We start from the raw sequence: 27,796 nt of genomic DNA, 5'->3' as shown, positions 1-27,796 counted from the left end.
CGATGGAAGATAGCGGGCGATTTGCGATGATGCGCGCGAAAACGAAAGAAGAGAGCTTCGCGCGATTGCTCCACGGTCGGAAACCGTTCTTCGAGGCGAGCCGCGCTCTCTTACGGACTCCCAATGATTGGAGTCGAACGTACGTGTGTGCTCGCGAAGACTTTCGGCGAAGCAGAGAAGGTGGTGAGAGAATAAATGGCGGTTAGGTGTAGAAAGTAACGAAGCCGAGAGAGAGAGAGAGAGAGAAAGAGAGAGAGGAGAACGGACTTCTATCGCGCTTAATCGGCGCGCGGTTCTTGGCGCACGTAACGTACATATTGCGATTTCCTTGCCGGCAATGAACTTGCGGCAATACGGCCTGTAGGGTGTGTTGTACGGTCGTTGGCTGGCCGTTAATTATTATGCAATATACTCGCGCTGCGTGCTCTCTCGCGCTCGTGTATGCTTATCCTTTTAAAGCCCTAACCGGAGACGCTGCTGTGCGCGGAACGTGAGCGGTTAACGGAGTCGAACGAAATACATATGCCAGAAAGTTATTGCGCCATTCGCCATTCGCGATATTATTGCGCCGCGTCGGGCCTCCGTTTTGTCGACCTATCAGAGGTTTGTTGCATTAACATCGCGGATACGTTTAAATCAACGTTACACAGCATTTGTCGGCGATTGAAATTGCCGACTAAATTCGAAGGTTCATCGTACTTCACCGAAGAGCGCTAATGGATTAATGCAAGGGAAAGAGATTTCACTACACTAAGAGAGAAAAATATCTGAGAAATTAAATATATTTATTCGCTGGGTACTAGTGAGATGCATTTACTCAAATCTAAATTTTTTTACTTAAATAGAATAAACAATTGCTTTTACGAAAAGCCTAGGAAGAAAATATATATTTTTCTATTTTAAAAAATATTTTACATCATAGCATAAGTAAATATATTATCATTACCCACACATTACCATATATTGAATATTTTTTACTTCTTAGATATTCTTTCTCTCAGTATGCCGTGACTGACCATACTTTTCTACAGATTTGTTTGTTGCTACAACTAAATATTTGCTACTGTAACTAAAACTTTGGTACTATGGCGATTATATCGGTTTCACAGTTAAATATGTCTACTGCCAGCTGTACTTTTAGATGTCCATGCAGTCAAAACAATGGTCCTGCAGTCTAAATTTACTAACAATAACAATAGCGTAAATTCTTTAGATACGAGAAATTAGCCAAGATGAATAAATAATTAGTAAACACTATGATGTTTTGCATTTTATTAGTGTAGATGACAGAGACATAATTTTTACCTGAACTATTTGTTGAGCATAGCGTCCGTCAGAATTAAAGTCATCTCTCATCAAAATTGACTGTAGTAGGCAAAAACGACCAGCGAAAGACAAACAAATGTATAATCCTCGCACCCATCTAAATTTGCTTGCAGATATTAGTAAAATGCTGTTGCTGCAAATGTTACGTAAATACCACAGACAATTTTCTAGCAAATAACTGTTAGAAGCAAAAACAGCGATAAATTTTAACTGTGACATTTAGGGCCGGTTTTCCCAATCTCTTGCTAAGCTAACAGTTAACTCATACGTCTGTCTTTGTTTCTCCTTTAAATTAGGTAGAAACAGACATAAGATTTAACTGTTAGTTAGCTTAGCAAGAGGTTGGATAAACCGACCCTTAGAGTTCTACCTAGAGAAGCAAAGTATTTTTTTGAGTGCATATTACAACATAAGATTTAGCTGCCACATATATTCTTACTGCCGCAACCAACTTTTTTTTTTCCGTGTATGAGCCCGCTATGTGTATGTCTATTCGTTCCGTTCGCGTTGCACTATACACTCGTCTCTTTCTTTTTATTTTCGCGAAGAAGTCGCGCGTGACGTTCAGTCCCTGAAGGCCGTTTCGCCATTGCAAAATTGATCTATTTATCAGCTATTACCGGACGACAGGCGTCAAGGCGTTCGCTGGTCGTCTCGAATTTTAATCATCAACCCCCTATAACCCGTGTGAGCACGCGGTCTGCGAGCATAAATCACGATAACATAATTTATATGCTAATATCGCGAGTACAGCGTGCGCTCTCGCGCGAATACGCTCTGCGCGCAGGAGACGCGGGGATCTCTCTAACTGGGTGTAGTTATATACTCAGGCATCGCGGCGCATAGGCGTCGACCGTCATGTAGTCTCGCTTACGAATCGATATCGGGACACCCCTCGGGAGAAGGAAACCGTGTCGAATTGGCGACCTCCGGGAAACGTTTCCTCTTAGCAGAGCCAAGACAAAACAGAAACGGATCGTATCGTTACAGGCAAGAAAAACTTGTTTACATCACCGGGATAAACATTTTTGTTGCAAAAGACAACCACAATCATTTATTTTATTTATTGTAATAATTACTTCGAAATTGTTCTTGTGTGCACAGAATCCATTTCACATTTTTATTTTATCTTTTAATTTCACATAATTTACCGTTTGCAAAAAACATAAAGACACGCAAAAGACACGGAAAGAATATTTTTTCTCATATAAATTCTTTCTAATCTTACCATATTTCTGTATGTCTCGCAAAGAACATGGCAAATGTGTGTGTGTTTTATATTTCAGTTCCTAAAATATAAATAACACATGAAATGAAAGGATAATCAACTATTGCAGAATGTCGATCTATTATTCGTCGCTCGCGAAGTTCTGTAGCAATTCTTACCATAAACTTCTCTCTCTTTCTAAGCTAGACAGAATTGAATTTGTGATTTCGACATGTCAGATATGAATAGCATCGATATATATCCCTTAATCGGCGCCTATGACAACTCGATGGTGTCCGTACACTGAGAGAAAAATGTATGATATTTGGAACTATAATGGCATAGTAAAAAGATTATAGGAATATCTTTTTTATAGTAAATGTCACCATAATGTTTGTAATATTTACAATATAAGCATAGTATAACTGACTCATGTAAAACTTTTACCAAGAATTATAATTATTTGAAATAATAAACATAGTAAGATAGCAAATATTAAATGGTAAGAGAAATTAACTATTTTATATAGTCAATACAATTAGAATATTTGGAAAATATGGGTACATATAACTATATTCTCAAAGCGTGCCTTACTATACACATAGAGTAATAAAATGGTGACTATAAATGTGTGTTCATTCTGCTATATCTTCGTTTTTGGATAAACTATAAATATATATTTGAGGCCAAAACGAACTATAAAATATAGTGAGATTATAATTATTCCAACTATTTTTTTCTCTCAGTGTACCGTAAGTCAGAGGATGATCGTCAGCAACGGCGTCCTATGTTCTATCGTTAACCTGCACGGAAAAAATGTTGAATTAACCAAATATCTGGTCGAATATATGAACGATCCAGAAATTCCGATTGAAGTAACCCGAATTCTATTTAAGTTAACAAGATTTTTGGTTGACTTAAATAGAATTAGGGTTATTTCAATCGGAATTTCTGGATCGTTCATATTCGACCAGATATTTGGTTAATTCAACCAAACCTTTTTTTCCGTGTGAAATCCGCGGACAAAGTTGAACGAGAGCACGACAAGCATAGTACATTGAGAGAAGAATTTAGTAAATATTATCAAAATTTGGTTACTATTACTAAATGATAGACGTAAATATAGCGGGCCAAAGCTATGGCAATACTTATTAATTAATTTAGTTCTGTAAAATAAATTATTTATTTGACAGAAGTAAAATTTATTTGCTTCCAGAATATATTTGGTAAATAAAACTTATTGAATAGTTGAGCAAAATAAGCGATTTTGTAATAGTTACAAAATTTTTGATAGGTTCAACCAACTATCTGTAATAATAGATATTGAAACGATGTAATAGCTGCAAATGAATGAATTTTTCGTTGTGCTGCAACAAAACATACTTATACTGGTAACAAAATAGAACTCGTACCTACTGAATTTTTTATTATATGGGATATAACGATTTCATAACAATTATCAAATATCTGCTCATAACTGTAATATATTTCATATTAAATATTTAACATTAAGTAACTATTACTAAATTATTTAATTGATGTTACTGTGAATGCAATTACGTCATACTCCCGATCTATTAAATATTTGGTAATTATTATCATATTTAGTATTAGTTACTAAGGATTCAATGAATTTCTGTAACTAAATGCAGTTTGTTATAGTTACCAGTTTTTTCTCTCAGTGTAGGGGCTGCGGACGAAGCAGCCGCAGAAAAGGCACCCCTTCTCGCACGAATTTTTTCGCAATTAAATCGGCGAACAAATAGACGACCGCGCGAGAAGAGCCGCTCCGAGGCGAAGCGGGCGTCCCGCGGATAAACGAGTTCTCTCGGGCGGGAAATAAAAGTCGAGCCGGCTCGCGATATACGCCGCGCGGCGCTGATTTACGAAGTTGACAGCGACGAGAATGACGACTACGAAGACGTAGACGAAGACGACGAGGGACCAGCTTTCTGCGCGAGCGAGACGACGCGCCACCGAGGGAAACGTCGATGAACGGAGAGTCCCGAGAGGTGGCTGAACCTTGGCCGAACCCTCGCCAACCGACACCGTCCGACCCGCTCGAACGATACGCACTTGACTTTATTGTTCTGTTCGTAAGTGCCGTGCACTAGTTACGTTCTGGGTGCCGTTGCTCGGTCTCTGCCGAGTGGCTATTAGACTCCGACGATATTCGCGATAGATCGTAACCGAGCGAAACCTCTCCTCTCTCTCGCTCTCCGATTTCCTTTTTAGATTGGAACGGGCGCATTGTGTCGCGACAGTCGCCTTCGCTTAGCCACATCTCTGATATGCAATCTTTTCACACATTCTCTAGAGAAATAACGTGCCAAAAATCGAAAGTAACAAGACTGAGGGAATGAACAAGTGAAGACGAAATAATGAACCTGAACTCTCTTAAAATGAATAAAAAATGAATCAAATAAAGTATTTCTGATGAAATCAGTAAAAGGAGTATTTCACGATAATCAGTGAATATTCACGGGTTTTCAGCGGAAACACACTCACTTTACTGCTTCATCTTACATCTCAGCGATTTTCACCGGTGCAAGTGAGATTTCACTGCAAAATCTGTACACTACGAATTCGACGCCGTGTCGAATCCAACTTTCTGCGTTTGCGGCAATGGAATTACCCGTTTCCACGCGATTCAGGTGCAATGACATTGTCTGTATTTGCAAAGTGCGTCAATAATAGGAAGAGCCGATATTATCAACTGATTCTTTCGAGAGATTTTACTAATTACAATGCTGTACTACTTATGAATGAATTACCAACAATAGAACAATAGAAATAGAACATTTCAGTGAAGAATATATTCTCTTAAAATGAATCAGTGAAACATCACTGAAAACAGCGAATATACACTGATTTGCAGTTATAAGTGTTGCACTTTCAGTGCTATATTTATAACTGATATTAGTGACTATTCACTGATTCTTTTTAAGAGAGTATTGATTGTACTTTAAAGAGTACTCTCTAAATTTCTAAGAACAAAATTTCACTTGAAAAGTAGAGTCATCACAGAGACGCTCAAATTCGAGTGATTTTTCGCTCATGCATATGAATTCTCTACTCTAAATCGTCGAGTGAATCTTTTCATTCAAAATTAAAGAATGGGTTTGATGTATTATACTTTGCCTCCAGACAGCACAATTTACTAAGAGATGTCTTAAAAACGTCCCATTTTGTTTAAAACATCTTTAAGGTTATTAATATAGTCATTGCTTGAAATTTGTTTCAAGCAAGATCTTTAGATTTGAATTTGGAATTATATGAAAATTTTTTTTCAGTTGAATCGTGCGATTACAAATGTAAATGTAAATGTCACATATATTACAATTCATTCGATAAACTTGGATTCAATACTAAATAAAAATCTAAGTATCACACAAGTTTCAGGTCACAACTATTAATACGGACCTAAATCTTTTACTAATTTGTGCTGTTCGAGTCGTCGAATAGCATAATGGATCAAAATAGGAATTAGGATCAAAATATTCGCTCATATTGAATCAAAATCCACTCTGAGCTCAAAGTGAACCATTCACTCTTGCGATTTCGAGTGACAGTATATTCGTGATTACTGCGAACGAAAATATTACCGTTGAAATTCTGAGTGAGATTCCGAGAAATTTAGAGTGATCTTATTATACAAAAGTTACGCCATAGTCATTTTGGGAAAAATCGATCGTGTATTGCGCGATTGAATCGGATTTCGTGACAATGAAAGCTGTGTACTTTTACGCGAGAAGAATTGGTATCCACGCGCGCTAATCGATTGCGGATACTTTTGTAACAAAACGCCGAGTCGCGTGGACGTGATGTAAAAGAGCGAATATAACAAACTGGTACACCAGACCGCGGTTACAGCCGCCGCCGAGTAGCAGCACGACGGCGAACCATCGTCGTGCTTTTTGCGGCGCGGCGCGCTCGTGACGGAAATCGCCACGCGGATGGAAAGTGTCCGTCAGATCGCTGCGTCGTCGACCATCCCCGAGGCGAAACGCGATCGGTGTATCGTAATAACAGTGATTTAAAAACGTCACAACGAGCGCGCGGCGGCGGCGGCGGCAGCGGCGGCGGAGGCCGGCAGTGCGCTCGCGAGAGTCGTCAAGGAAGTGTAAAGCGCCTTCTCTCGAATGCAGCCTGCACCTGAAAGGCTCCGGTGAGAATCATGTAAACAACTTCGCGGATCGACGGCCGCATCGAACAATGCCCTGTTATTTAGTAAGGCGGGATTCTCGCGGCAATTGATCGCGGCATTGTCGTCCCTTCGTCATTCTTGCTTCTCTACCGTCGTCGTAACAGAACGAATCAAAAGTCTTCCATAACTAAGGATTGAACTCGTAAACGACGTAGTTTTGACGCGATACAAATGGCACACTCGCGGCCAGATAGGTGTCCGCTATTCTTTGTGTGACTTCCGGCACACATCCGTCTTGAAGTCTCCTATTGAACAAGACGATATATTCTCTGATACTCGCACAAAAAATAACGGTCAATGTATCTGGCCGCAAGACAGTGTTGGGTATTAATCGATGGCAATTTTCTTTAACTAAAATAATCGGCAGATCAATAATCCAAGTCAATCAATCGTCATATATAAAATCACAAATCTTATGGATTGATGAAATTAATTATTAGTCAAACTGATGCGATTAACTATAGAGCGATTGGTAAATATTATCATCAAATCGATGAGATTATCTTAGTCAAGGAAAATTTTTTTATTCTTCATCAATGGATGAAATCATTTATGACCTTGTATACGTGTAGATTGGTTACTTCTGATTACTGATCTACCGATTATTTTGGTCAAAAAAATCTTAATCGGCTAATACCAAAGATTGCCGCGAGTTCGAAACTTATTATTTTATTTTGCCACTATTATTTTATTTATTTCATTCTTTTCGACTCATCTTCACTTAATTTGTTATTTCTTCATCTCATTAGCTCGTAACACTCGTATTATCGTCGAGAGGTTCGTATTAATATATCGTGTCGATCTTTATATATTAAAGTGCACTCGGCAACAACAAATGCAAGATCCGCCTTGACGTGTGCTCTTTAGATAAAATTAACTGGTTGAATACAAAGCTCGGACGCAAGGTTTTAAACCGCGCGCGCGCGGTATCATGATATCTACGCGATCTGCAGCACGGCGATGCCTTCATGACGATCGCTCCTTTGAAAAGCGATCGTATCTACGTCGATCGATTATTATCCGCAGACACCGATGAAGCGGTCAGTATATGGCGCGAAACCACGCGGAACCACAATACCGACAGAACCGACAGAACACACGAACGGTTTCTGCAGTAACGTCTAATTGACTTAACAATTATAGGACGTCGATCTAATTCACTCTACGACCTCGAGATCGTATCTCTTCTCGTACGAACGCTCAGCGCGATTTCCTACTTCTATATATAGGGTGTTCTCGGCTCTCCGTGCTGTCTTTCGTGTATGAATCGTTACACCTGGGGCAAGTCCGTCCTTAGAAAATACCGGAGCGCTCTTTTAAGGATCGTCCACAATGCGGTCGCGATTACGTTTCAAAGTCGTAGCACTGCTCGGTTGAAAATGAAAAGTTTCATTTTTAGAGTTTACAAAGGAATAGATGCACTCTTCGATTCACTCTTCTTCATTGACTCTTCGAGTTTGACGTAACTTACAGCGTCAATGTGAAATTAAAATCTCGACTCAGGTAAACATGATATCAGCGAGTTCTTCTTTAACCCTTAACTAATGTCGTGGGTCCACCGGACCCACATAAAATCTTTAAATGCGAATATATAGAGTTATATGCGCTGCAGCTCCCCGTTTATTTTAAAAATTATTTTCAGTTACTATCGTTGATTTTGATTAGAAATGAGTGAATATATGTTCAAACATTTAAAATAAAAACTAAAAACCTATGAAACACTAGGAATTTTTATTTTATTAGCCTTTGAACTGGTTAGGGTCCACCGGACCCACGACGTTAGATGCGTTACAGTTTTTCACGACACAAGTTAAGGGTTAAGTCTTCACAAACTACGTAGACGTTAATATGGAATATTGAATTTGAAAGCAGAATCAAAATTTCGAGTCGTGACTGAACATGTCGTCACGATCGCTTCCGCGAGATTTTCGGCCACTCGATGAGTGGGTCACGACTTTTAAGAGCCCGAAAGCAGGCTATTGTTGCATATTCAACGATTCAGCACCCTCGCTTTGTCACCCGCATCGACGTTCCTTATTAACTCTGAAAACGAGAGCTCGCTCGTTGACTTTTCCGCAAGGGTGCTTCTCCGTCGAGTACGTACTCGTTGAAAAGTGAGAGCACTTCGTTATTGCGAACAGTCACGTACCGACTTTATCTCTTCAGTGGCCAAATCCCGCCTGTTTCTCGATCTACTTTTTATTCCTTATTAATTTCCCCCTTTTTATCTCAATTTCGATTTCATCGCGCGCTCTCTCAACGCAATACCGTTCGTGTCAGATATTCTCTTCAGGTGCATCGGTAAAAACGTTTCTGATTGAAACAGCAGAACAACAGGAATATTCCACCGGTAGTCAGTGAGTGTTCACTGATTTTCAATGGAAACATTCCCACTTCACTGCTCCATCTTATATCTTGATTTTGCCTAGTGGAAGTAAAATATCACTACAAAATCTGTAGTTATACGCTGTACTAAATCCAACTTTCTGTGTTTCTGGCAATGGGACCCGAGTAGAAATGTGACCGTCCGGCCTGAATCAAAAGTTAGTAGCTAGCTAGTACAGATCAGATTAAATTTTCTAGCTCGTTTCGCTCGCTGATTCGTTACTCGTTGATTATTCACTGAAGTACAGAATCTTGTTTGTGATCTAGCCGTTGTCCAGCCATTACATATAAAATATAATAAGGTAGATGATCAGTCTATTTTAAAATACATAATCTAGCTACTATATCACCGCTAGCATTTTAAACTTTGGTAACAAATAAAAATTGAAATTACGTCAATTTCATAAAAATCTCGAAGAAAAGCAGAATTGTGTGTTACATCTAGCAGCTACTATGGTTTCTCACCTCGTAATTGTAACTTGTTTATTTAATCATCAGCTAACTTATAAGTCTAGCCACTAAGAAAAATCGAGCGTTACATTACCGGCCAGATATTAGGCACAAATTTACTATTTCGTGGCTAGACACTGACAAGGTACAATTTCTACTCGGGAATTAACGGCTTCCATGCGATTTACGTGCATTGACGTTGTCTGTGTTTGCCAAATGCATTAGTAACAGGAACAGTCGCAATTACTACTACTAATTGATTATTCTTTGCCCGAGATTTTACTGGATGCACTGCTGTGTGTATAACTTATATAACTTATATAACTGCACCATCAGTCATAAGTATAGCTATTTCAGCGAAGAGAGAAAGAGACAGAAAGAGAGACAGGGAAGGAGAGAGAAAGAGAGAGAGAGAGAGAATACACTGATTACACTTTAAAGAATAAAATTCGCTCTCGGCCGAGCGCAGCCGTGTCGGTGGAAGAATTAATACGATTTTCCAGGCGAGACGGCGCGCCGCTGTTGAATATTCAGCGATTGCATGTTACGCATTGAAGAGGCGATAAGTCGAGGACGGCACGCGGAGGATTACGAGGCGCGCGGCGCCGCCGGTGTCGTCCGGCGGGCATCTCTCGTTTCGCCGTTCGCTCCATCCGTGGAAGGAATTCTGGACGTAAAACGCGAAATTTACTGTCGAAGGGCCGGATGACGCCGGCGCAGCACCGCCGCGAGAACGAGCTTCCGCCGTTTAACCTGCCGTTCCTCGATTATGCTTACTTTTGCGAAATTGCTCGTAATTCACATTGTCTCATTGTGGCGTAACGGTGCGAGCAATCAACGTCCGTTTTACCGTAAAGGACCCGCGTGTCGGTGAAGTAGAGGAAACAAAGCGAACGATGACGACGACGATGAGGATGGCGACGGACGTCGTCGCGACGCGCATCGTTCTTCTTCCAACGTTCGTTTCCGCGGAACTTTTCCGGCGCCAACGATCTCTGCCGAGCGAAAGAAGCACGCGATGTTGTTCGCGGAAACGTCAAATCGTGCGCGCGCGTTGTTTGTTGCCGGCGAAAAATCAAAGGTATAGAAGTTCCGACTCGCGATTCGACAAAACGGCGAAGAAAGTCGAACGGCGATGAAGCCAGACAACGCGGCGACGTGTCTACTCACCTGAAACAAATTGTAACCCTTATCGTACATCCACATCTCGTCGGCTGGATGTTCCTTCGGACTCTCTCGTTGACCGGTATTCGTGACGTGAGGTGGCGGGCCTCTGGTCAACTGAATCGCCAAGGACCTCTGCAACAGCAAGAGGCATCGGGAGGGCCCGGGCCCACCGGGGCCTGTTCCGTCTCCTAAGATCGAGGCCATTGCGAAGGCCCGCCGCTAACGAAGTCGATGATACGGCGGTGGCATTACGAAATCTGCAACAGAAAGAGGAAGACGTGCACTAAGCAACTCGCGTGAAAACAGGATATTTTATTGTTAGACGTTGTATCGTTAGGGTGAGAGAGGAAATATCTAAAAAATAGAAATATTTATTCGGTAGGTACGGAGAAAGAATTTTACAGTAACAATTATTATAGAATTTTGTGACCAAGAAGAATAGATCGGCATTCTGCAGCAATTCGCTCCTATGTGCTACTTATATTTTAGGAAATGAAATGTACTATTAATATACTTGCTATGTTTCTAGCGAAATTTTCATTTACCGAAAATTACTTAGCAAGATAGACCTTACTAGTAATCTATTCGCGGTATTAAAATATAGTAAAATTGAAAAGAATTTATATGGAAAAAAATTATATTATTTTGTTCGTATAATGTGTGTGTGACATATTTACTTGAATTCAAATTCTTTTAGTTATAGAAGACACGACTGCTTTCATGAGAAATTAACATGGAAGAAACGTTTGGTCGGATCAACAATTTCAGATGAATCATGAATGAACTAGAAAATGTTGATTCAAGTTATCGGAATTCTGTTAAATTAATCAGAAATCTTGTTGACTTGAACAGAATTTTAGTAACTTTAATCGGGATTTCGGGTTTGTTCATCAGAAATTTAGTTAATCCAATCAAACTTTCTTTTTCCGTGAATTTTTTTAGAAAAATGTATATTTCCTCACTTGAAAAATATTTTATATTAATATAGATACATATGTCACATATACGTATGTAATGTAATATCCACGTTTTATCTCTTGGATATTTTTTTTTAAATTATAGGATGCGAAAGGAATTAGATGGACAAAATGAATAATTACATCAAATTATATAATTATCAAAGATGAAATCAATATATATCCCTCAAATAATGTTCTGTTAATTCAATCCGATAGGCCGGTGCTTGCACAACGAGCCAAAGAAAATAAGAGGTAAATAATCGAGTTAATTGCACCCTGCCGACGAGATGTATTAAAATTTAAAGAAGGCCGCCGGCCATTCGACGATCCGTTCCATAAAATTACACGAAAAGACGCCCGGACGATTTTATACGTTACGTAACCCAAAACTGTAGATACGCTCGATGGCGGAGGACTGCGCGAATGACCTGCAATTTTACGCAACAGAGACCTCCGCCCTTCCCCCCTTTCTCTCTCTCTCTTTCTCTCTCTTCTCTCTGTCTCTCTTTCTCCCTCGTGCAGTCTCACGTCCAATTATTCTTATCGCCGTACCATGGAGAGAGATAAAGCGGCGAGTTCATCGCACTATTATACAAGTTCACGAAAGTTACAGACGACGTGAGAGACTCTCCGCGATGCCTCTACACGCGTCCATGGACGACGCATACAGCTGCTTTATTGACCGTGCGTTGCAGGAAACCTGGCTCGTAGGATATTCTCTTCTAGGATCAGTGGTTCTCGGTTCGCTACAAATTTTTATTCGTTTTCCTTCCGCCCCCAAAAATTCAGCTGAACGTGCACCATGTTCTCTGCCTATCGGCATCGATATGATTCAAATAAAAAAATTAATTTATACGAAATAACATTACATTGCGCGAAGCAGAAAAGTCCAACTGAATTAACGTGACAATCAACGAACCAAATATTTTGCTTGAATTAAATAAAATTCTGATTGTTATGAACAAACTTTGGCTCAAAATGTGTTTGGTTTATTCATTGTCATGTTAACTCAACCAAATTTTTTCTTTTATGTACGCTATTATGCACGGAAAAAAAGTTTTGTTCTTGCTGATTTTGTCCAATGGAAGTAAGACATCACTACAAAATCTGTAGTTACGCTGTGCTAAATCCAACTTTCTGTGTTTCTGACAATAAGATCCTAGAAAGACCCTAGAAGAAATGTAACTGTCTAGCTAGAATCAAAAGTTAGTAGCTAGCTAGTACAGACCAGATTAAATTTTCTAGCAAGTTTCGCTCGCTGATTCGTTACTCGAACTTCAGATGAAGTATAAAGGAGCCAGAAATTCTGGTTGGAGTCACCAGAATCCTCTTCAAGCTAACAAGATTTCTAATTAGTTTGAGCAAAATTCTGGTATTTCAACCAAAATTTTCTGGTTCGTTCACGTTTCACCAGAAATTTTGTTAATTCAACCAACTGTTTTTTTCCGAGAATCGTATTACCATATTACATCGATATTGCTCCCCCATATTTTATTTCACGAAAACAAAATACATGTCGCGTGCTCCTGTGAATCTTAACGTTCAGAAATTTATAAGAAATTTACTGTTGATTGTTGGCCGGGGTTGAGAAATCCTGCGAACGCCTCGCTCTTCGTCTCCTAAATGCCAGAAGGCAACGTCACGTATCCCTTATATTGTATCAACGCCTCCTACGTTGTGCGTCTAATTGATTTAGCTGTTCATAGGCAGCGTGCGAAGGGTGAAACGCCCTTACTCGCGAAAATCCACATGGCTCTCGGCTCGCGAGAGACAGGGCGATGAGTAATAAGAAACGACGGAATGGCCGTCGGCCTTCATCGTGCGCTGTCACAGTTTTCTGGAGCTGAGCCAGAGGCGCAAGATTGTCTCATCGATTCGAACCGTGTACGCGAATTCAAGTCTGACCCTAATCACCAGACGTTTCGCGCGGCCAAATGTACCACATCGCATTCAAGAAAGAGACGTCGTGGATGACCTTTACACTCGCTTCATTGACAAAAAAGTGTTTGTTATTTGTATGATATCCTCTTAATTTTTACTTCAGCTTACAATGCCAGGAAGTTCTTGGTTTTACCTTAACCTTATTCTACATTCTTTTTTCTACACCCACTTCTTTTTTTCCTTTTCGCTACTTATCCTATTTCTTATCCTATTCCTTCCTTTTTACCTTTTACCTCTTATCCTAAATATTTCTTATCCTGTGTTTGTTATTTGTAATTATGGATCAACTCAATTTCAAGTGAAGTATGAAGGAATCAGAAATTCTGATTGAAGTCATCAGGATTCTGTCATTCAGAAGTCATCAGAAGTCATCTGTTCAAGTTTTCAAGATTTCTGGTTAACTTGCACATAATTCTGACAACATCAACCGAAATTTTTTGGCTCGTTCACATTTCATCAAAAATTTGGTTAATCCAATTAGACATTTTTTCCGAGAGTTCTATAGCCATATTATATCGGTATTGCTCCCCCATATTTTATTTTACGAAAACAAAACACATATCATATGCTCCCGTGAATCTTAACGTTCAGAGATTTACAAGGAATTTACAAAGAGTTATCACATATAAGAATAATTACTATAAATAATGGTCAAAAAAAATTTTTTTTTATTAAATTCTCCTATAATAAACTTATATAGTATATGTTACTACACGGAAATATTATTGTAGTAAAAATTACAATACAATTTTAGTGATTCGGGAATTTGACTGGCACTATTACGAAAATTATAATATAAAACATAGTAAAAATAACCATAAATAATTTTAATAATTTTTACTACATTTAATTTTGGTCATTTTTATTATGTTCATTATCACTTTTATTATGTCTAATTGCAATTTTCATCATAATGCCAGTCTATTACTAGAATACTAAAATTGTATTGTAATTTCTACTACAATATTCTCTATTATTTTATTATAAAAAATATGATAGGAACCAAAAATGATTATAATTTTAGTTAGATTAATCATTTTTTCCTCTCAATATGGTTGATAGTTTAATTGAGAAGACTTTTTTTTATTATTTATTCCTAAAAATTCTTTCTCATTAGAGCTATGTTCTAAAATGCATCGAGAAAGAATCTCTCTGTTGAAACTGTACTGAGAAACTAAATGTGCATTAGATTCACTCTTCAATTTCGAGTGAAAATATTCACTCGACGATTCAAAGGGGAGAATTCGCTCTGTGCGAGCGAAAAATCACACGAGATTCGCTGGTCATTCAACTCCTCGAGTGAAATTTCACTCCAACAACTTTAGAGAGCAGAGGAACCGATAACTCGCGGATATTACGCAGCTATAATAACGCATACATACACACCCACATTATTTCTACGTGGATGAGAAAAAAGATCTCGCGTTGATAGGATCGGATTAACGCGAAAAGATTGATCGTCTCGAAGTTTAGTCGGCGGGCTAATGCCGTTTCGCGCGTTTATTTTGCGATAGCGACGGGCGCAGAATACCGTTTTATTGGAAAGTGCCGCATGGTTAATGGAAGCCAAAGTTAATTTCCTGACGTCGATAAATGTCCGATAATGCAGATAAGATACTTTGTGATGCGTAACGAGCGTACGGGACACGGCCGTGTACCGCAACTATCGCATTATTTTTTAATCGAAGGATAATTGGGTAGTTGTGGCACACACTCGGCGGTGCTGTGCGTGGTAATAGGCGACATTGAATAATACCCCTGCGAAATGGCGACCTCTCTCACGCGATCGCGTCGCCGGCTGATGATACCCCGCGGGTATAATATCGAGGAAAAAGAGATTCGCGCGGATATAGAGGAGAATAAGATTTAATAGGATCTAATCTTTCCCGTGTTCGCCGTTGTCTATCGTGCCATCCGTTCTCTGAGCGCGACTGTCTGCCGCACTTTTATCCACCCCGCTATCGGCCGATCTCTTATTCCCACCGCTCACAATGGGGCAATTTTCTCGTCGCGTACTTGGCAAATAGTTTATATTATCTGCGACTATCTTTGCGAAGAAACCATTCGCAGTCCCGCCAGCCCACGCACCCGGTGGGATCAAATGAAATTTCAGTGTTTCAAAAAAGACTAGTGAAATATTAGATTTCCGGGTTTGAGCCGCGTGGATTCATCTTCGTTTGATTCCGAGACTAGTGAGATGTGGAACAACCTTGTCTCGAGTCAGATTTTTGTTTTTCGTTTCCCTTCTCTTCTAAATCAGACGTAAAAAAAGATTGGATTTAGATTTTTCTTTTCAAATCAACTTCGATAGACGCGGAGAAACTGAAATTTATTATTTCACTATAATTAATAACATGATTAATATAATATAATAGTAATAATTTAGTCTCTCTTGATTCCGTAGTTCCTACTCATTAAAATCAGATACTATTTCAATTAGTTACGTTTGTCAAGTCAAGATAAAATTTACCGAGGCTATGTTAGTTTGTATGACTTTTTCCAAGTCCACCATCGGAGTTTGAATATCTAATTTCAATATCAATATCTGTGCCTGACATTAAATTAAATATGAAATGAGTCATCTATTTATTTGATCGAAAAACATTTCTAAACCTAACTTCTTTAATCTGTTTTAAAAGAATGGAAGCAAAGGAAAATCTGACTCGACAAAGTTGCTCTAGATTTCATTAGCTTTCATTAAAACAAGAGAAAAATCGGTTCAAATCTCGAAGCTGTAGTCTTTTTCGAAGCATAAAATTTCACTTGACCCCCCCGATGCGACACGAGGGAAAAAAGTCGCTCCGAAAGCAAGACGAAATTCGCGGCGGTAAGCGGACGGGGGTGAAGGATCGTCTGAAATCGAGTAGTCGATCTTCTTTTTCATCTTCTTCATGTCGAACCGTTCGATTTCACCTTGTACCAGTTCGCGGAGCGGAAGGTGTTCGACCGTGCCTCGCGGAAAAAGGACTTCCTGCCGCATGACTCACTCGTCGCGGCAGTCGTCGACGTCAGGTCGCTCGTTCGCGCTACGACGGCGACGGCGGCGGCACTCATTAATGTCCCTCGTCGATTGTACTCGTCTCGCTGCGCCGCACTGCACCGCTGCACGCGCACATCCCTGAACCTGAACCGCGGCCGCCAATCGAATTGCGTGGGACCCGGCGCATTAATTAGCGCTCTCGCGTTAATTTCCCTGTCCGCGCCGCGCCGGGCTTTTCCCCGATCGCTACCGCGTCGCTGGAAAGTGGAATGTCTCCTTCCGATTCCTCGTAGTCACGAGCGACCTGGATTCTGCGATCTCGTTCATTATAATCGTAATTACAGTAATCACTGCGAAGTCTCGCTCGGCGGGCCCCGCTCGGCAAGAACGGGACGACGTAGTCGGAAATAGAAGAGCGCGCGCGCGCCAAGTCCACGTTAACGCGGCTATTCTCTCTCTGAGACGGACGACGCCATCGATCCCCGATCGAATCGCTTTCAGAGACGGAGGGCTAATTTCCCGGGCGGATTAACACGTTCACGGAAATATATGGATCGCGCGGACGGCGCAAAACGATGTAACTTGATAATTGCGCGTGGCTCGTAACTCCGCGCATTCTGCAGATAATTGATCGGCCCTGGGTCGCGTATCGCGCTTTTAACGATCTTTTACTCGCGTGAACACACTGACCGTCGAAGTTAACACGATCCTGTGTCCCGTTTCAAGTCACGCTACTCCACTGTGAAGCACTCACCTGTATTCGCGCGCAGAGGGTCTAGAATTTCGTGAGAAAAATTACGACGGAATCTTGTAACCGAGAAGTGGATCGATATTCTGCAGTGATTGATTATCTCTTTATCTCATATGAACGCACACAGAAAAGTATCATTTTACTGCTAAGGAAAGCGATTACTCAATTTACTTTCTCTCCTTTGAGAAACAGTTAAATTCAATGAAGAATATTTTCTTCATAATAGTTTCTAAAATATACTCATTACAAATTTTAGAAAAACTCATTAACATGTATTCAAAAGAAGAATTTATCCTCTTTGCAGGAATATTTCTCTGTGTGTGTGTGTGTGTGTGTGTGTGTGTGTGTGTGTGTGTTATTTATATTTGGGACTGAAATATGCTATTATATATAAAAAATTGACTACATCTCTAGCGAAATTTACCACGTCCCTGCTGAAAGCAGAACTTACTGGCAATTTATTCTTACTAGAGACAAAGTGGAATTGAAAAGAATTTATATGAGAAGAAACGAAAATAATATATTTTCTCCATGTATACACACTCTGGGAAAATAATATTTGCAACCATAATCACACAGAAATAATTACTATAACTTATGGCCAAGAGAACTATTTTTTAAACTCAATTCTACTATACTGTTAGTGATAATAGCTTTATATGCATGTTACCACTACCATTTTCGTGTTGGAACAACTAAAAAATATGGATGGATTAAAAAATAACTATATTTTTAGATATAATTTTAGATCAACTATTCTTTTCTCTCAGTACAATAGATAAAGGAAAACACTCATTATAGTCGGCACTCTCTCTGCCTGTTCTCGGCGCAGATATCAAATATTAAGATGCACGGCGATTCAAGAGAAAATAAATAATAAATAGCAAATAATTAAAATAAATTCCCACATATACCTTAACCCTTTCAGGGCGGAAAACATCTTTTGATACTCTACGGCCTTCATGCATGAATTTCAGAAACTATCGATCCGATATTCATAAAAATTGGTATATAGGGGTTTTTTGGGGTGCTCTTTCCAAATTTGAAATAAAAAATATAAAATTCAAAATAGCGGATCAAATATGACGATTTTCAAGATACTAAGTTATGTAAAAATTCAATAACTCAAATTTCACGGAAATTGAGTGATATTTATATTATTTATAATTTTTTCCGTTATATTGGGTTCGCCATCTTGGATCACAGAATTTTGAAAATCTAAGATTCGGATTCTAAAAATCTCAGATTCGGATTTAACGACCCCAAAAACCCATACAACACGTACTTCCCTATAATTATCTCCCCGAGCAACCGTCCTGAAAGAGTTAATATTCAATAAAATCCGTGCACGAGTACCATAATGAATACCGGTTAGTGGACGTTTCTCTGGCGTCTTATACTTTTTTTATTTAAATTATTTCTCGTGTATCTATAACGAAATGAGTTACGTGTCACATTATCCGGCTCTTTCTGACACGGCTGCGTCATTAATATGCCGCTAGGCGACTCGTCCGACAATTTGTCGAAGCGCGAAATCTCGCCGATAAATCTCCGGCGTCTCTTTCTCCGAAAACTTTTTTACTCTTTACTTCTTTCCCTCGGCGTCCGGCACGTTATACCACTTCGGAACCGCACCGGGCCGTGGGGGGTTGTTAAGAAAACAAACTTTCATATCCGATGAGCAAATTCATTCTTCGCGTGAGACACCGCGTGCGCTCATTGCGATCCTTTGATGTATCGTCGACCTTCTCGCCGGAGACCGGCCGGACCCCGTCGAGTGCCTTAGAAAGTACTTCTCGGGCCATTCTCGTAAAACGTGTAACGGGAACGATCAAACAACGTCTCGGCCTAATGGAAGTCCAAATAAAGACAAATCTCCGTCCACACCGCCGTCTATCTCGCCGGAGGTGTCCATTGAGACTTTAAACGAGACGAGCAGGTTATCAATGGCTTACACCGTGCGGCTACATCGACCCGGCGTAGGCCTCGAAGTATGATAAATTCTTATACGAACGATGAAAATGCAAATAGAAAGTACCGATCGGCCGTCATCTTTTGACGTTACGAAGACTCGTCATTAATATCCGAGAGCTTCCCCTCGATATGACGACTTATCGGGAAATTACTGTCATTATCGTTGTACCTGAAAAATCTGAGGGGAAAAGATATCGTTACACGTGACGAGGAGGCGATCGTCAATACGGAAGACCGGCGGCTCGAGACTCAGGGAAAAGGATAGAAATTCATCGAGCCGCGTCTGCACCGAGAGGCCCACCTCTCGCTGATTTTCTGGTTGGAAAAAAGTTGCGTGACTCTCGCTTCGCGCGCGACCGACATAGTTCGGCGTAATAGGATATCAAGAAACTCGAGACGCAAAGTTACCACACGCCAGGTTTCCATTTAAGAGACACATAATTGTGTCCGCCGGACCGGGCTCAATTAGCGTTACGCAGGGAGTTCCATCGGGCCCGACCTGTCGCATTAGCATTATATGCGCTGGATTATTGCATACTGCGCGGTCGTTGGTACACGCGTGCGTCTATTTTGCAACTCGATATACAAACCGAACGACGACAAACAACGCGACAATTTACCGCGCATTTTCACGGTAATAACGAAACACGCAGCGAAAGAATTAACTGCAGAAGCTGAAAGACAGCCGTGACAGCTGAGACGTGGCATTGATACCAGAGACAGCTAATGTCATTACTACACTTATAGGAAAAAAAATATCTGAGAAATAAACCAATATTTATTTAGTAGATACTAATGATATATATTTATTCATACTAATATAAAATATCTTTCAAATAAGAAAATATATATATATTTTTTTTAAACCTTAGCTTTTCGTAAAAGCAATTGTTTATTTAAATTTAGATTTAAATATATTACTAACGTCCACCAAATAAATTTTTATATTTTTTCACTCGATATACCGAAATTAAGTTGATTAGTTGTTTGAACTTTAGCAATAACTTTGCAGCGTACTTTATCATTTCAATCATAACCATCCACATATATAAAAATCTTTCTGCAAACTTTTCGTATATTTTTGAGTTTCTAAATTCAGTTGCAAATGTATAATACGGAAATATTCTTTGAAATTTTTGCGTGAGCGGAACAAACACACGTACGATACTTGCAAGCTCGCAGAACGCTTGTATCAAGTAAATATTTATTACACCAACTGACAGCTCGAGATGTCATTTTAAAATTTTTTATAATTTTCATCATATATCGAGCAATGCTCCAATTCATTATTGCACGTACTTTCACTGTGTAAGAGCACTTGTGATTCTGTGCAACCAACCCAACGTAAACTTACATCAACACCACGTAAACGTAAACTTTGCGAAAAGAAGATAGTATTTCGTCGTTAAAGTTGCCAAGTACGACATCCCTCTAATCCCGCGCGATTTGGCAAAGACGCGGGCTTCCACAATCGCGACCTAGTTCAATATCTCCGCGAATGAAACCGAAGACGCGAACGACGTGGACTTCCTTCCTCATGGCGGCGTCTCATAGGATCACCCGCGAGAGAGAAGGTTAAGCGTTGAAAGGATACTCCGGAGATATCCTCGACGTATGCCGCAGACCCGGTTCTCACGCCTCCACCTTCGGGACATCGCGGCGACGTGGAAAAAGCACACGCGGAGGATATACGCGGTGGAAAAATCGCGAACGGCGATACCGGCCGGACGTTGAGGCGCGTCGATGCGCGGCTGAGAAGCGTTTTGCGCGTCGCGAAATAGCTCTCAAGATAGACACTCGCGCGAAGGAAAGCATTGACGGGGGTCACCAAGGGCTACCACGGTACCCCGAGGTTTCCCCCGTCGTAATAACGAGCAACGGTAAAGCGCGCGGACACACGGGCGACGCCAACGAGAGAGAGAGAGGACGGCGCTTAAAGGATGTCAATTGCGAGCGCGCGGATAATGCGTCGCGTCGTACGTGAACATTATTGAAATAATACCAGGGAGAAAGGCTGCAGCACGACGTCCGCCAACGAGCTCGATCGCGGCATCGAATCAAGGAGAGAGAGAGAGAAAATTGATATCGATTCCGCCATCCCGCGCCGGGATGGCCAAGGCTGCGTTCTAATATCTCTCCCTGTCAGTACTGAAAATCTACGGTCTACGTAATACGAACTACAGATTTCCAGTACTGGTGGTGAATATCGAGTCAAGCGATTCTCTCTCACACTTGTCGGGCTACCGTTCGTCGCCGAAGCGAGAGCGTTCTCCCACGCGAGAGCGGCACGCACCCCGGAACAAGGAGCACGTGGGAGAGCCTTGTCGGAGATCGTTTACGTTTTGATGTCCGGCTATATCCGCGGAATCGCCGGGCATTATCCTAGATCGCTGACATGCGCGCTAGAAAGTTCCGAAGCGCGTCGCGCGCTATCTTTCGATGTCACCCGTATAATCTTTGGGGAACATGTGCGAGCGGCGAATAGGCGGCCGCGCGAAAGTTGTCATTAATACACGCTCAATGAACGTTAGGCGCAATTAAACCAACGGTATCTCTTCTCGCGCGCGCGCGCGCGGATTCGTTCGTTCGTTATTTGCGGAATGAATTTTACTACGCGAGAGAAACGTCCTCTCTTCCCTTGCCGCGGCATGCAAATGTAGCGCGCGCACGGTTATCGTCGGTCGTTCGATTTTATTGACTTCCGAATTCGATGAACCGGATTTTATGACCATATTTGAGCTGGAAGCGCGATATTTGCGCTGAGCATCCTGCTTTCAGAAGCAGTACGAAATAGGTGTTTATCTGAAGCGAGAGACGGCACAGGAGCGAGTATCGCGAACGGCGTTGCTAGTTAATAAATAACGTCACGCGCGCGCGATCGAATGGTAATGCCGGCGACACTTTTTCGCGCGCGATTCCACCGCGCTCTCGGAAAATATCGCTGTGGAAAATCAGGTTTCGTAACGTGCTAACGAGCATAGCGCTCTCAGAGCGAGAAACACGAACGGGAGAGGCACAAGGATACGCGCGACCAAAGGATGTCAACCGCACTCGAGTGTGACTACCGGTTCGCGTCGCGACGAAGGTGGTTCAACCTGGCAGGATAAATTACACCGGACGTAAGGACGGCCGGAGTCCTTGGACGGGAATGCAGCGTAATTTTCCGCGGTCAGAGAATCCCGCGAATAATAGCCGCGCGCCTGGATCGCGATAATAACAACCCGTTAATGGAATTAGATCGCCGCCGTGAAATGCAAGGCGCATCTCGCCGTGAAGACTCCGTGACACTGAAAAGAAAAGTTGCCACATGAACCCCCGCACGTGAGTAGCGTGCCGTACACGGCGGATATATTGAAAAGAACAGAACGGTGCGTTCTCATTTCCGCGATTTGCCATACACGTGCGAACGTCCTCGTTACGCTGCCCGAGATTCGTTGACGTAGGCTTTCCCGAGTCGAAACTTTGGTCCCGCATTAACTCTACAAGTTCGACAGAACTTGAAGTGTTACTGAAGAGACTCAATATTTAATGTTGTGACACTTGCGCGATATTTACATCAGATCCCACACAGAGAGTTTCGTAGTAAAAATTACCATAAAAAATTTTGTAACCAAGGAACAGATAAACATTCTACAGACTTTCATTTCATATGTATTCTATTCGTATATTTTATATTTTATTATATATATATATATATATATATTTTTTTTTTTTAAGAACTGAAACGTGTGTGTGCTGTTAAAAAATTTGCCATGTTTCTAACGAGATTTGCTATGTTTTTATAAGGGAAAAATATTTTAAAAATATATATTCGCGGTGAATATCCTGAAAAAAAAATTGATTTATAACTAAAAACTTTCACTACTTTTTCACTATCACTAACACTATATTAGAATTTACTAAAAAATAGTTTTCTTAGTCATAATTTGTAGTAATTATTTCTCTGTGTTATAATTGCAAATATTAAACATCTTTTTCTCAGTACTCTATTATAAATAAAAATATTCACTTATACTAATATAAAATATTTTTCAAATAAGAAAATATATATTTTCTTAAAACTTTAGCTTTTAGTGAAAATAATTGTTTATTTTATTTAAAAAAAATTTTTAGATTGAAGTAAATGTGTTAGTAGTACTCAGCGAATAAATATTTTTTTTATTTTTCGGATATTTTTCTCAATGTAGCGAAATTTATCATATTTCTTGGAGAGAGACCTTATGAGCAAGATAAATCTTATAAGAATCTATGTTTACATTACTAGGAACATAGTAAAATTAAGAAAAATTTACATAAAAAGAAACAATAATATAGTATAATAGTTATAAATTACTATTTTCGATTGAGAGCATAATTAATTCCAAGTTTGTATTTATGGACTGTTACCTGGTTATTTGGATCATTGTTTTTTGTGTAAAATAGTGCATCAAATTGAGATACAGGAATTGATGAATAACACCAGACATAAAGTTGCTTAAGGATCAATTGCACGCGTTCGTAGTGTCCAATAATCGCAAAAGAAATAACGGAAAAGCGGCTCGTGGTTGACGTCTCTAACGAGAAACGGTGCCGCAGTACTTCTCGAATTTATCTACAACGTTACAAAGCTGTTTCTATCGGCGCAATGTTACACATCTCGTGCGATAGGATCGCGCGTGTGCACGTGCGATTTTACGTATGCGCGAGCACGCGTCGGTCGCGCGCGGACGAACGACGACGTACGGTATATGGCTCGTGTCGTAACGTAATTCAGGGCAACAGTTAACGCCGCGTTGTAATAGATTAGACGGTTAATTCGTCCGATAGAGCCAGTCCCATAATTGCGAAACATCGATTCGCGCGAGACTTTCACGCGAACGGTGGTCTGCGAGCGACACGGGCGCGAGTTTCGCGCTTTCCTGCCGTTTTAATAACATATCGATCACGTCGCTGCACATGTATTACATCGAGCGCGAAATTAGGCGCGCCGATGCGTTGCCGAAAAATCCGGCGCAACATAAACTCGCTAAACGAGCACGCACAGTCGCCGCGAGGATTTGACTTGAGTGAACTCACTCTTTCTCTCCGAGACATAACTAACAGCAACTGACGTTTGTCTAATAATTAACCGATAATTGATTTAATAATTTTACTTAGCGCAATTCGCGGACTGTAAATGTCGCCGTGAGCGTTCGTTAATTAATTTAAATACGGGAGAAAGCGGCAGCGCGGAATGAAGCCGCAATTTCGCGTAATAATTCGACCGTAGGTATCGTCACGGAAACTCGTTGCTTCCCGTCGAATCCCGAAGAAGCAGCCGCATACCCGGTAGACCCGGCTTCGTTACCCCAAGGCGCGAAACAATTACCTCGCGGGACTACCGGAAACTCGAGGCGACGACGTCACGTCACGACCAGAAAGGCGCACTTGAATCGTATCGCTCATTATCCGCCGCCGAGAGAGCACAATAATGTACACCGCGAGGAGGCACGTATTTTCGCGAGAACGAGCGTGTCGCGTGGACGCGCGAGAGAGAGAGAGATCTCCCGATGAGAATTGAAGATCATGCAAGGACGCGCGGGACGCTCGAGTGCTATTATTAACGGCAGAAGCGCCGTTTGCACGGACGTCATTACGCTCCTCATCGTTTCCCATACACTTTTCTCCGTACATATAAGGGAAGTTAATGACGAGCCGGCGATGCATGGCTAATTGTTGGCACGTGGATCATTATCGAACGTTGTCGTACGTCGCGCGTATGCACGCACGCGTATTATCGCGAAATTCCCAGAATATACACCGCATCGTGTCACTAAAAGTGTCAGTCTGGAAAGTCCGACGAGGTACTCTTTTAAGCGGCTACAGAACTCTGACAGCAGTAAAAATTAGATAAAATTTGGGGAATTGCAAAAAACTACATTAATTATTCTGTACTACATTTATTAAAATACATTAATTATTCTGTAAAAGAATCATACTTTAACAGTAACCATTCTGACCTCAACGTGATCTAAAATCAGTGATCTAAAATGTGTATCTAAAATCAGTAAAGTGATCTAAAATCAGTATCTATACATTTTTTTATTTATTAGAATTATAGTTATATCAATTCACAAAACAAATTTTGGAAAAAACTATTTTGCGAAATAGGAGTTATAAAAAATCAAATTTAATCTTTCCACTGAAAAACTCAAGTTTGTAAGATAAATAAAAAAATAGTTTTGAAATTAACTTGATCCTCGGTCTAATAAATAAAAAAATGTATTGATGTTGATTTAAAACTATTCTTGTGTGTATTGAAACCAGTATGATTACCATTGAATCGTCAGTTATAAGTGTAGTATTTCAGTGAAGAATACACTCTGATTGTCTTTTAGAGAATATGAAACTGTGTTAACATTGACATAAATTTTAATTTATTATAACGCGAAATCCAATTATAAAATAAGTCAAGAGAACGACTAACGAAGGGAAATTGAAAGGAATGAATGGAAAGCAACGTGTATAGGAATTGTATGTTTATGGCTACGAAAGGGAAAACGTGCGCGCGTATTCCTCCCTCGAGCAGGAAATCCTGTGTTTCTGATATGTAGCATTCGGGCCGATACAGATCGGCAATGTATAATAAACAGCCTCTGTTAGCGTCGGCATATGCGTGATCGGGACAGTATGACAATCCAACGGAAACGGGAGTTACTTACGCGTTTTCACTTTCCATCGACCTCGAGGTTGCGAGCGTGTGTCTCGTGCGGGCTCGCCGCGAACACAACGACATAGAAGCGTACATCAGCGTCGATATGCCCGGCCATTATTCTCATTATTTGCCGTCAAGCCGATTGAGCAGCGACAGATCGAGTCGAAAGTCTATTTTTCCGCGGTTGCTCGAGGAGAGGAAAGTGCGGTCGTAGGAGGAAAACAATTTAGCCGTGTGTGTATGTGTGTTTCTGTGCACGTTGCTTCTACGGAGGATAGCGCGTACAGGCATTGGAAGTACCGGAAGTTATCGGCGACAAGTAAATAAATATCGGCTACTTTCGATGACACGCGAACATAAGGAAACCTTTAGAGAAGAAATTATGTGAATTATCGCGAAGCCGACTGGAAATTTATTCCATATTTCTGATCAGGTTGACCCCAATCAGTTTTCTGGTCTGTACACTAAAAAGAAAGAACAAATATCAAAGAAAAAAAATATTTATTCGATGGGTATCTATAATGACATTTATATATATATATATATATATATATATATATATATATATATATATGTATACACACATAAAATAGTTTTCAAACAAGAAAATGCACATTTCTTTAAAATCTTAGCTTTTCATGAAAGTAATTGTTTATCCTATCTAAATTTTCTAAATTCTAAAAAATTTAAATTCAAGTGAGTATATTATTCAAATATTATCCAAATAATAAATATATATTTAATATATATCTCAGAAATATCTTAAAAACATCTAAAACATGTAGGACATCTTTCAGACGTTTCTAAAATGTCTTTATGTTGTATGGATATCGATATATTTTTACATTTAAATATCGAATAAATGTTTTAGATATTTTTTCTTTCAGTATACACCAAGAAAATATTGTGGTAAAATTTATATTAAAATTACATTTCTTTCTGCAATGTTTCTCGTAAATCGGGACAATACTGAAGTTGTAATATAAATTACTATAAAAATAGTAAATTTAACGATCTAAATTTAACCTTAAATATACGATATAAGAAACATTCAAGTAATTACAATAATTTTGCAGTAAAACATGCGAAATATTTTTTAACAAATATTCGGTGATTTCAATCGTAATTTTATATGGTTTAAGGTTACAGAAATTTTGTGATAATTTTTACCACAATATTTTCTGCGTTTACAAGGTGATGTTATCAAGTCCTGGTAATTCATGTAACACAGCATGCTAATCAGAACTTTGTTAACAAAAAGGATTATTAATAATTATGATAACATTATCTTAACCAGATAACTAATTAGAGATTAGAGGGATAAATTTTTAATCTGTAACTTATTGAAAGTACCTCTAGTAATAGAAATTATTCTCTAGTTTCCAAAATTCTTTCTCATTTCCTCGCTATTGGTTCGTATGAGCATTAGCTTTTTCTAGTTCTCTTTTTTTCTTAGAAACTTCAATTCCCCATCGATAGAGCTACACGTCCCGTCGTCAATCCTCTGAAGAATCGTGCGGGTTTCGAGAGCGCGCTGCGGAATCGCGTTATTTCTCTCGTGCGCGCGGAGAACGTGATATGAAACAAGCACGCGAGAGCGCGTCCCTTCGTGCTTGTTTTTGGAATGGAAAGCGTTAGTCGTAAGAGGAAACCGATCCGACGTTCAACGGTTGTTGCAAAACAAGCAACGCGTCTTTGTTGTACGGCGGACCAACCAACCAACCAACCAACCAACCAACCAACCAACCAACCAACCAACCAACCAACCAACCAACC

At 40.1% G+C, this 27,796-nt stretch overlaps 1 protein-coding gene and 1 long non-coding RNA gene across 3 annotated transcripts in view; one reads left to right on the top strand and one right to left on the bottom strand.

Annotated features, from left to right (window-relative positions):
- Positions 1–27,796, top strand: part of LOC116841989 — a 105,236-nt gene that overhangs the window by 13,453 nt on the left and 63,987 nt on the right. The gene's annotated exons all lie outside the window — the stretch shown is intronic.
- The window catches only part of LOC116841987 (storkhead-box protein 2), a 142,629-nt gene that overhangs the window by 61,680 nt on the left and 53,153 nt on the right, over positions 1–27,796 (bottom strand). For both annotated transcript variants that reach the window (XM_032810602.1, XM_032810603.1), the window contains exon 2: positions 10,746–10,999. In XM_032810602.1, the coding sequence (XP_032666493.1) occupies positions 10,746–10,946 (201 nt within the window). In that variant the 5' untranslated portion in view covers positions 10,947–10,999. The remainder of the gene's footprint in view (positions 1–10,745; positions 11,000–27,796) is intronic.

Source organism: Odontomachus brunneus, unplaced genomic scaffold (genome assembly GCF_010583005.1).
Source record: "Odontomachus brunneus isolate Ranch 3 - 2012 unplaced genomic scaffold, Obru_v1 Obru_scaffold_019, whole genome shotgun sequence".
In the NCBI taxonomy this organism is placed as follows: Eukaryota; Metazoa; Arthropoda; class Insecta; order Hymenoptera; family Formicidae; genus Odontomachus; species Odontomachus brunneus.
This window is presented reverse-complemented; position numbering and strand designations above follow the sequence as displayed.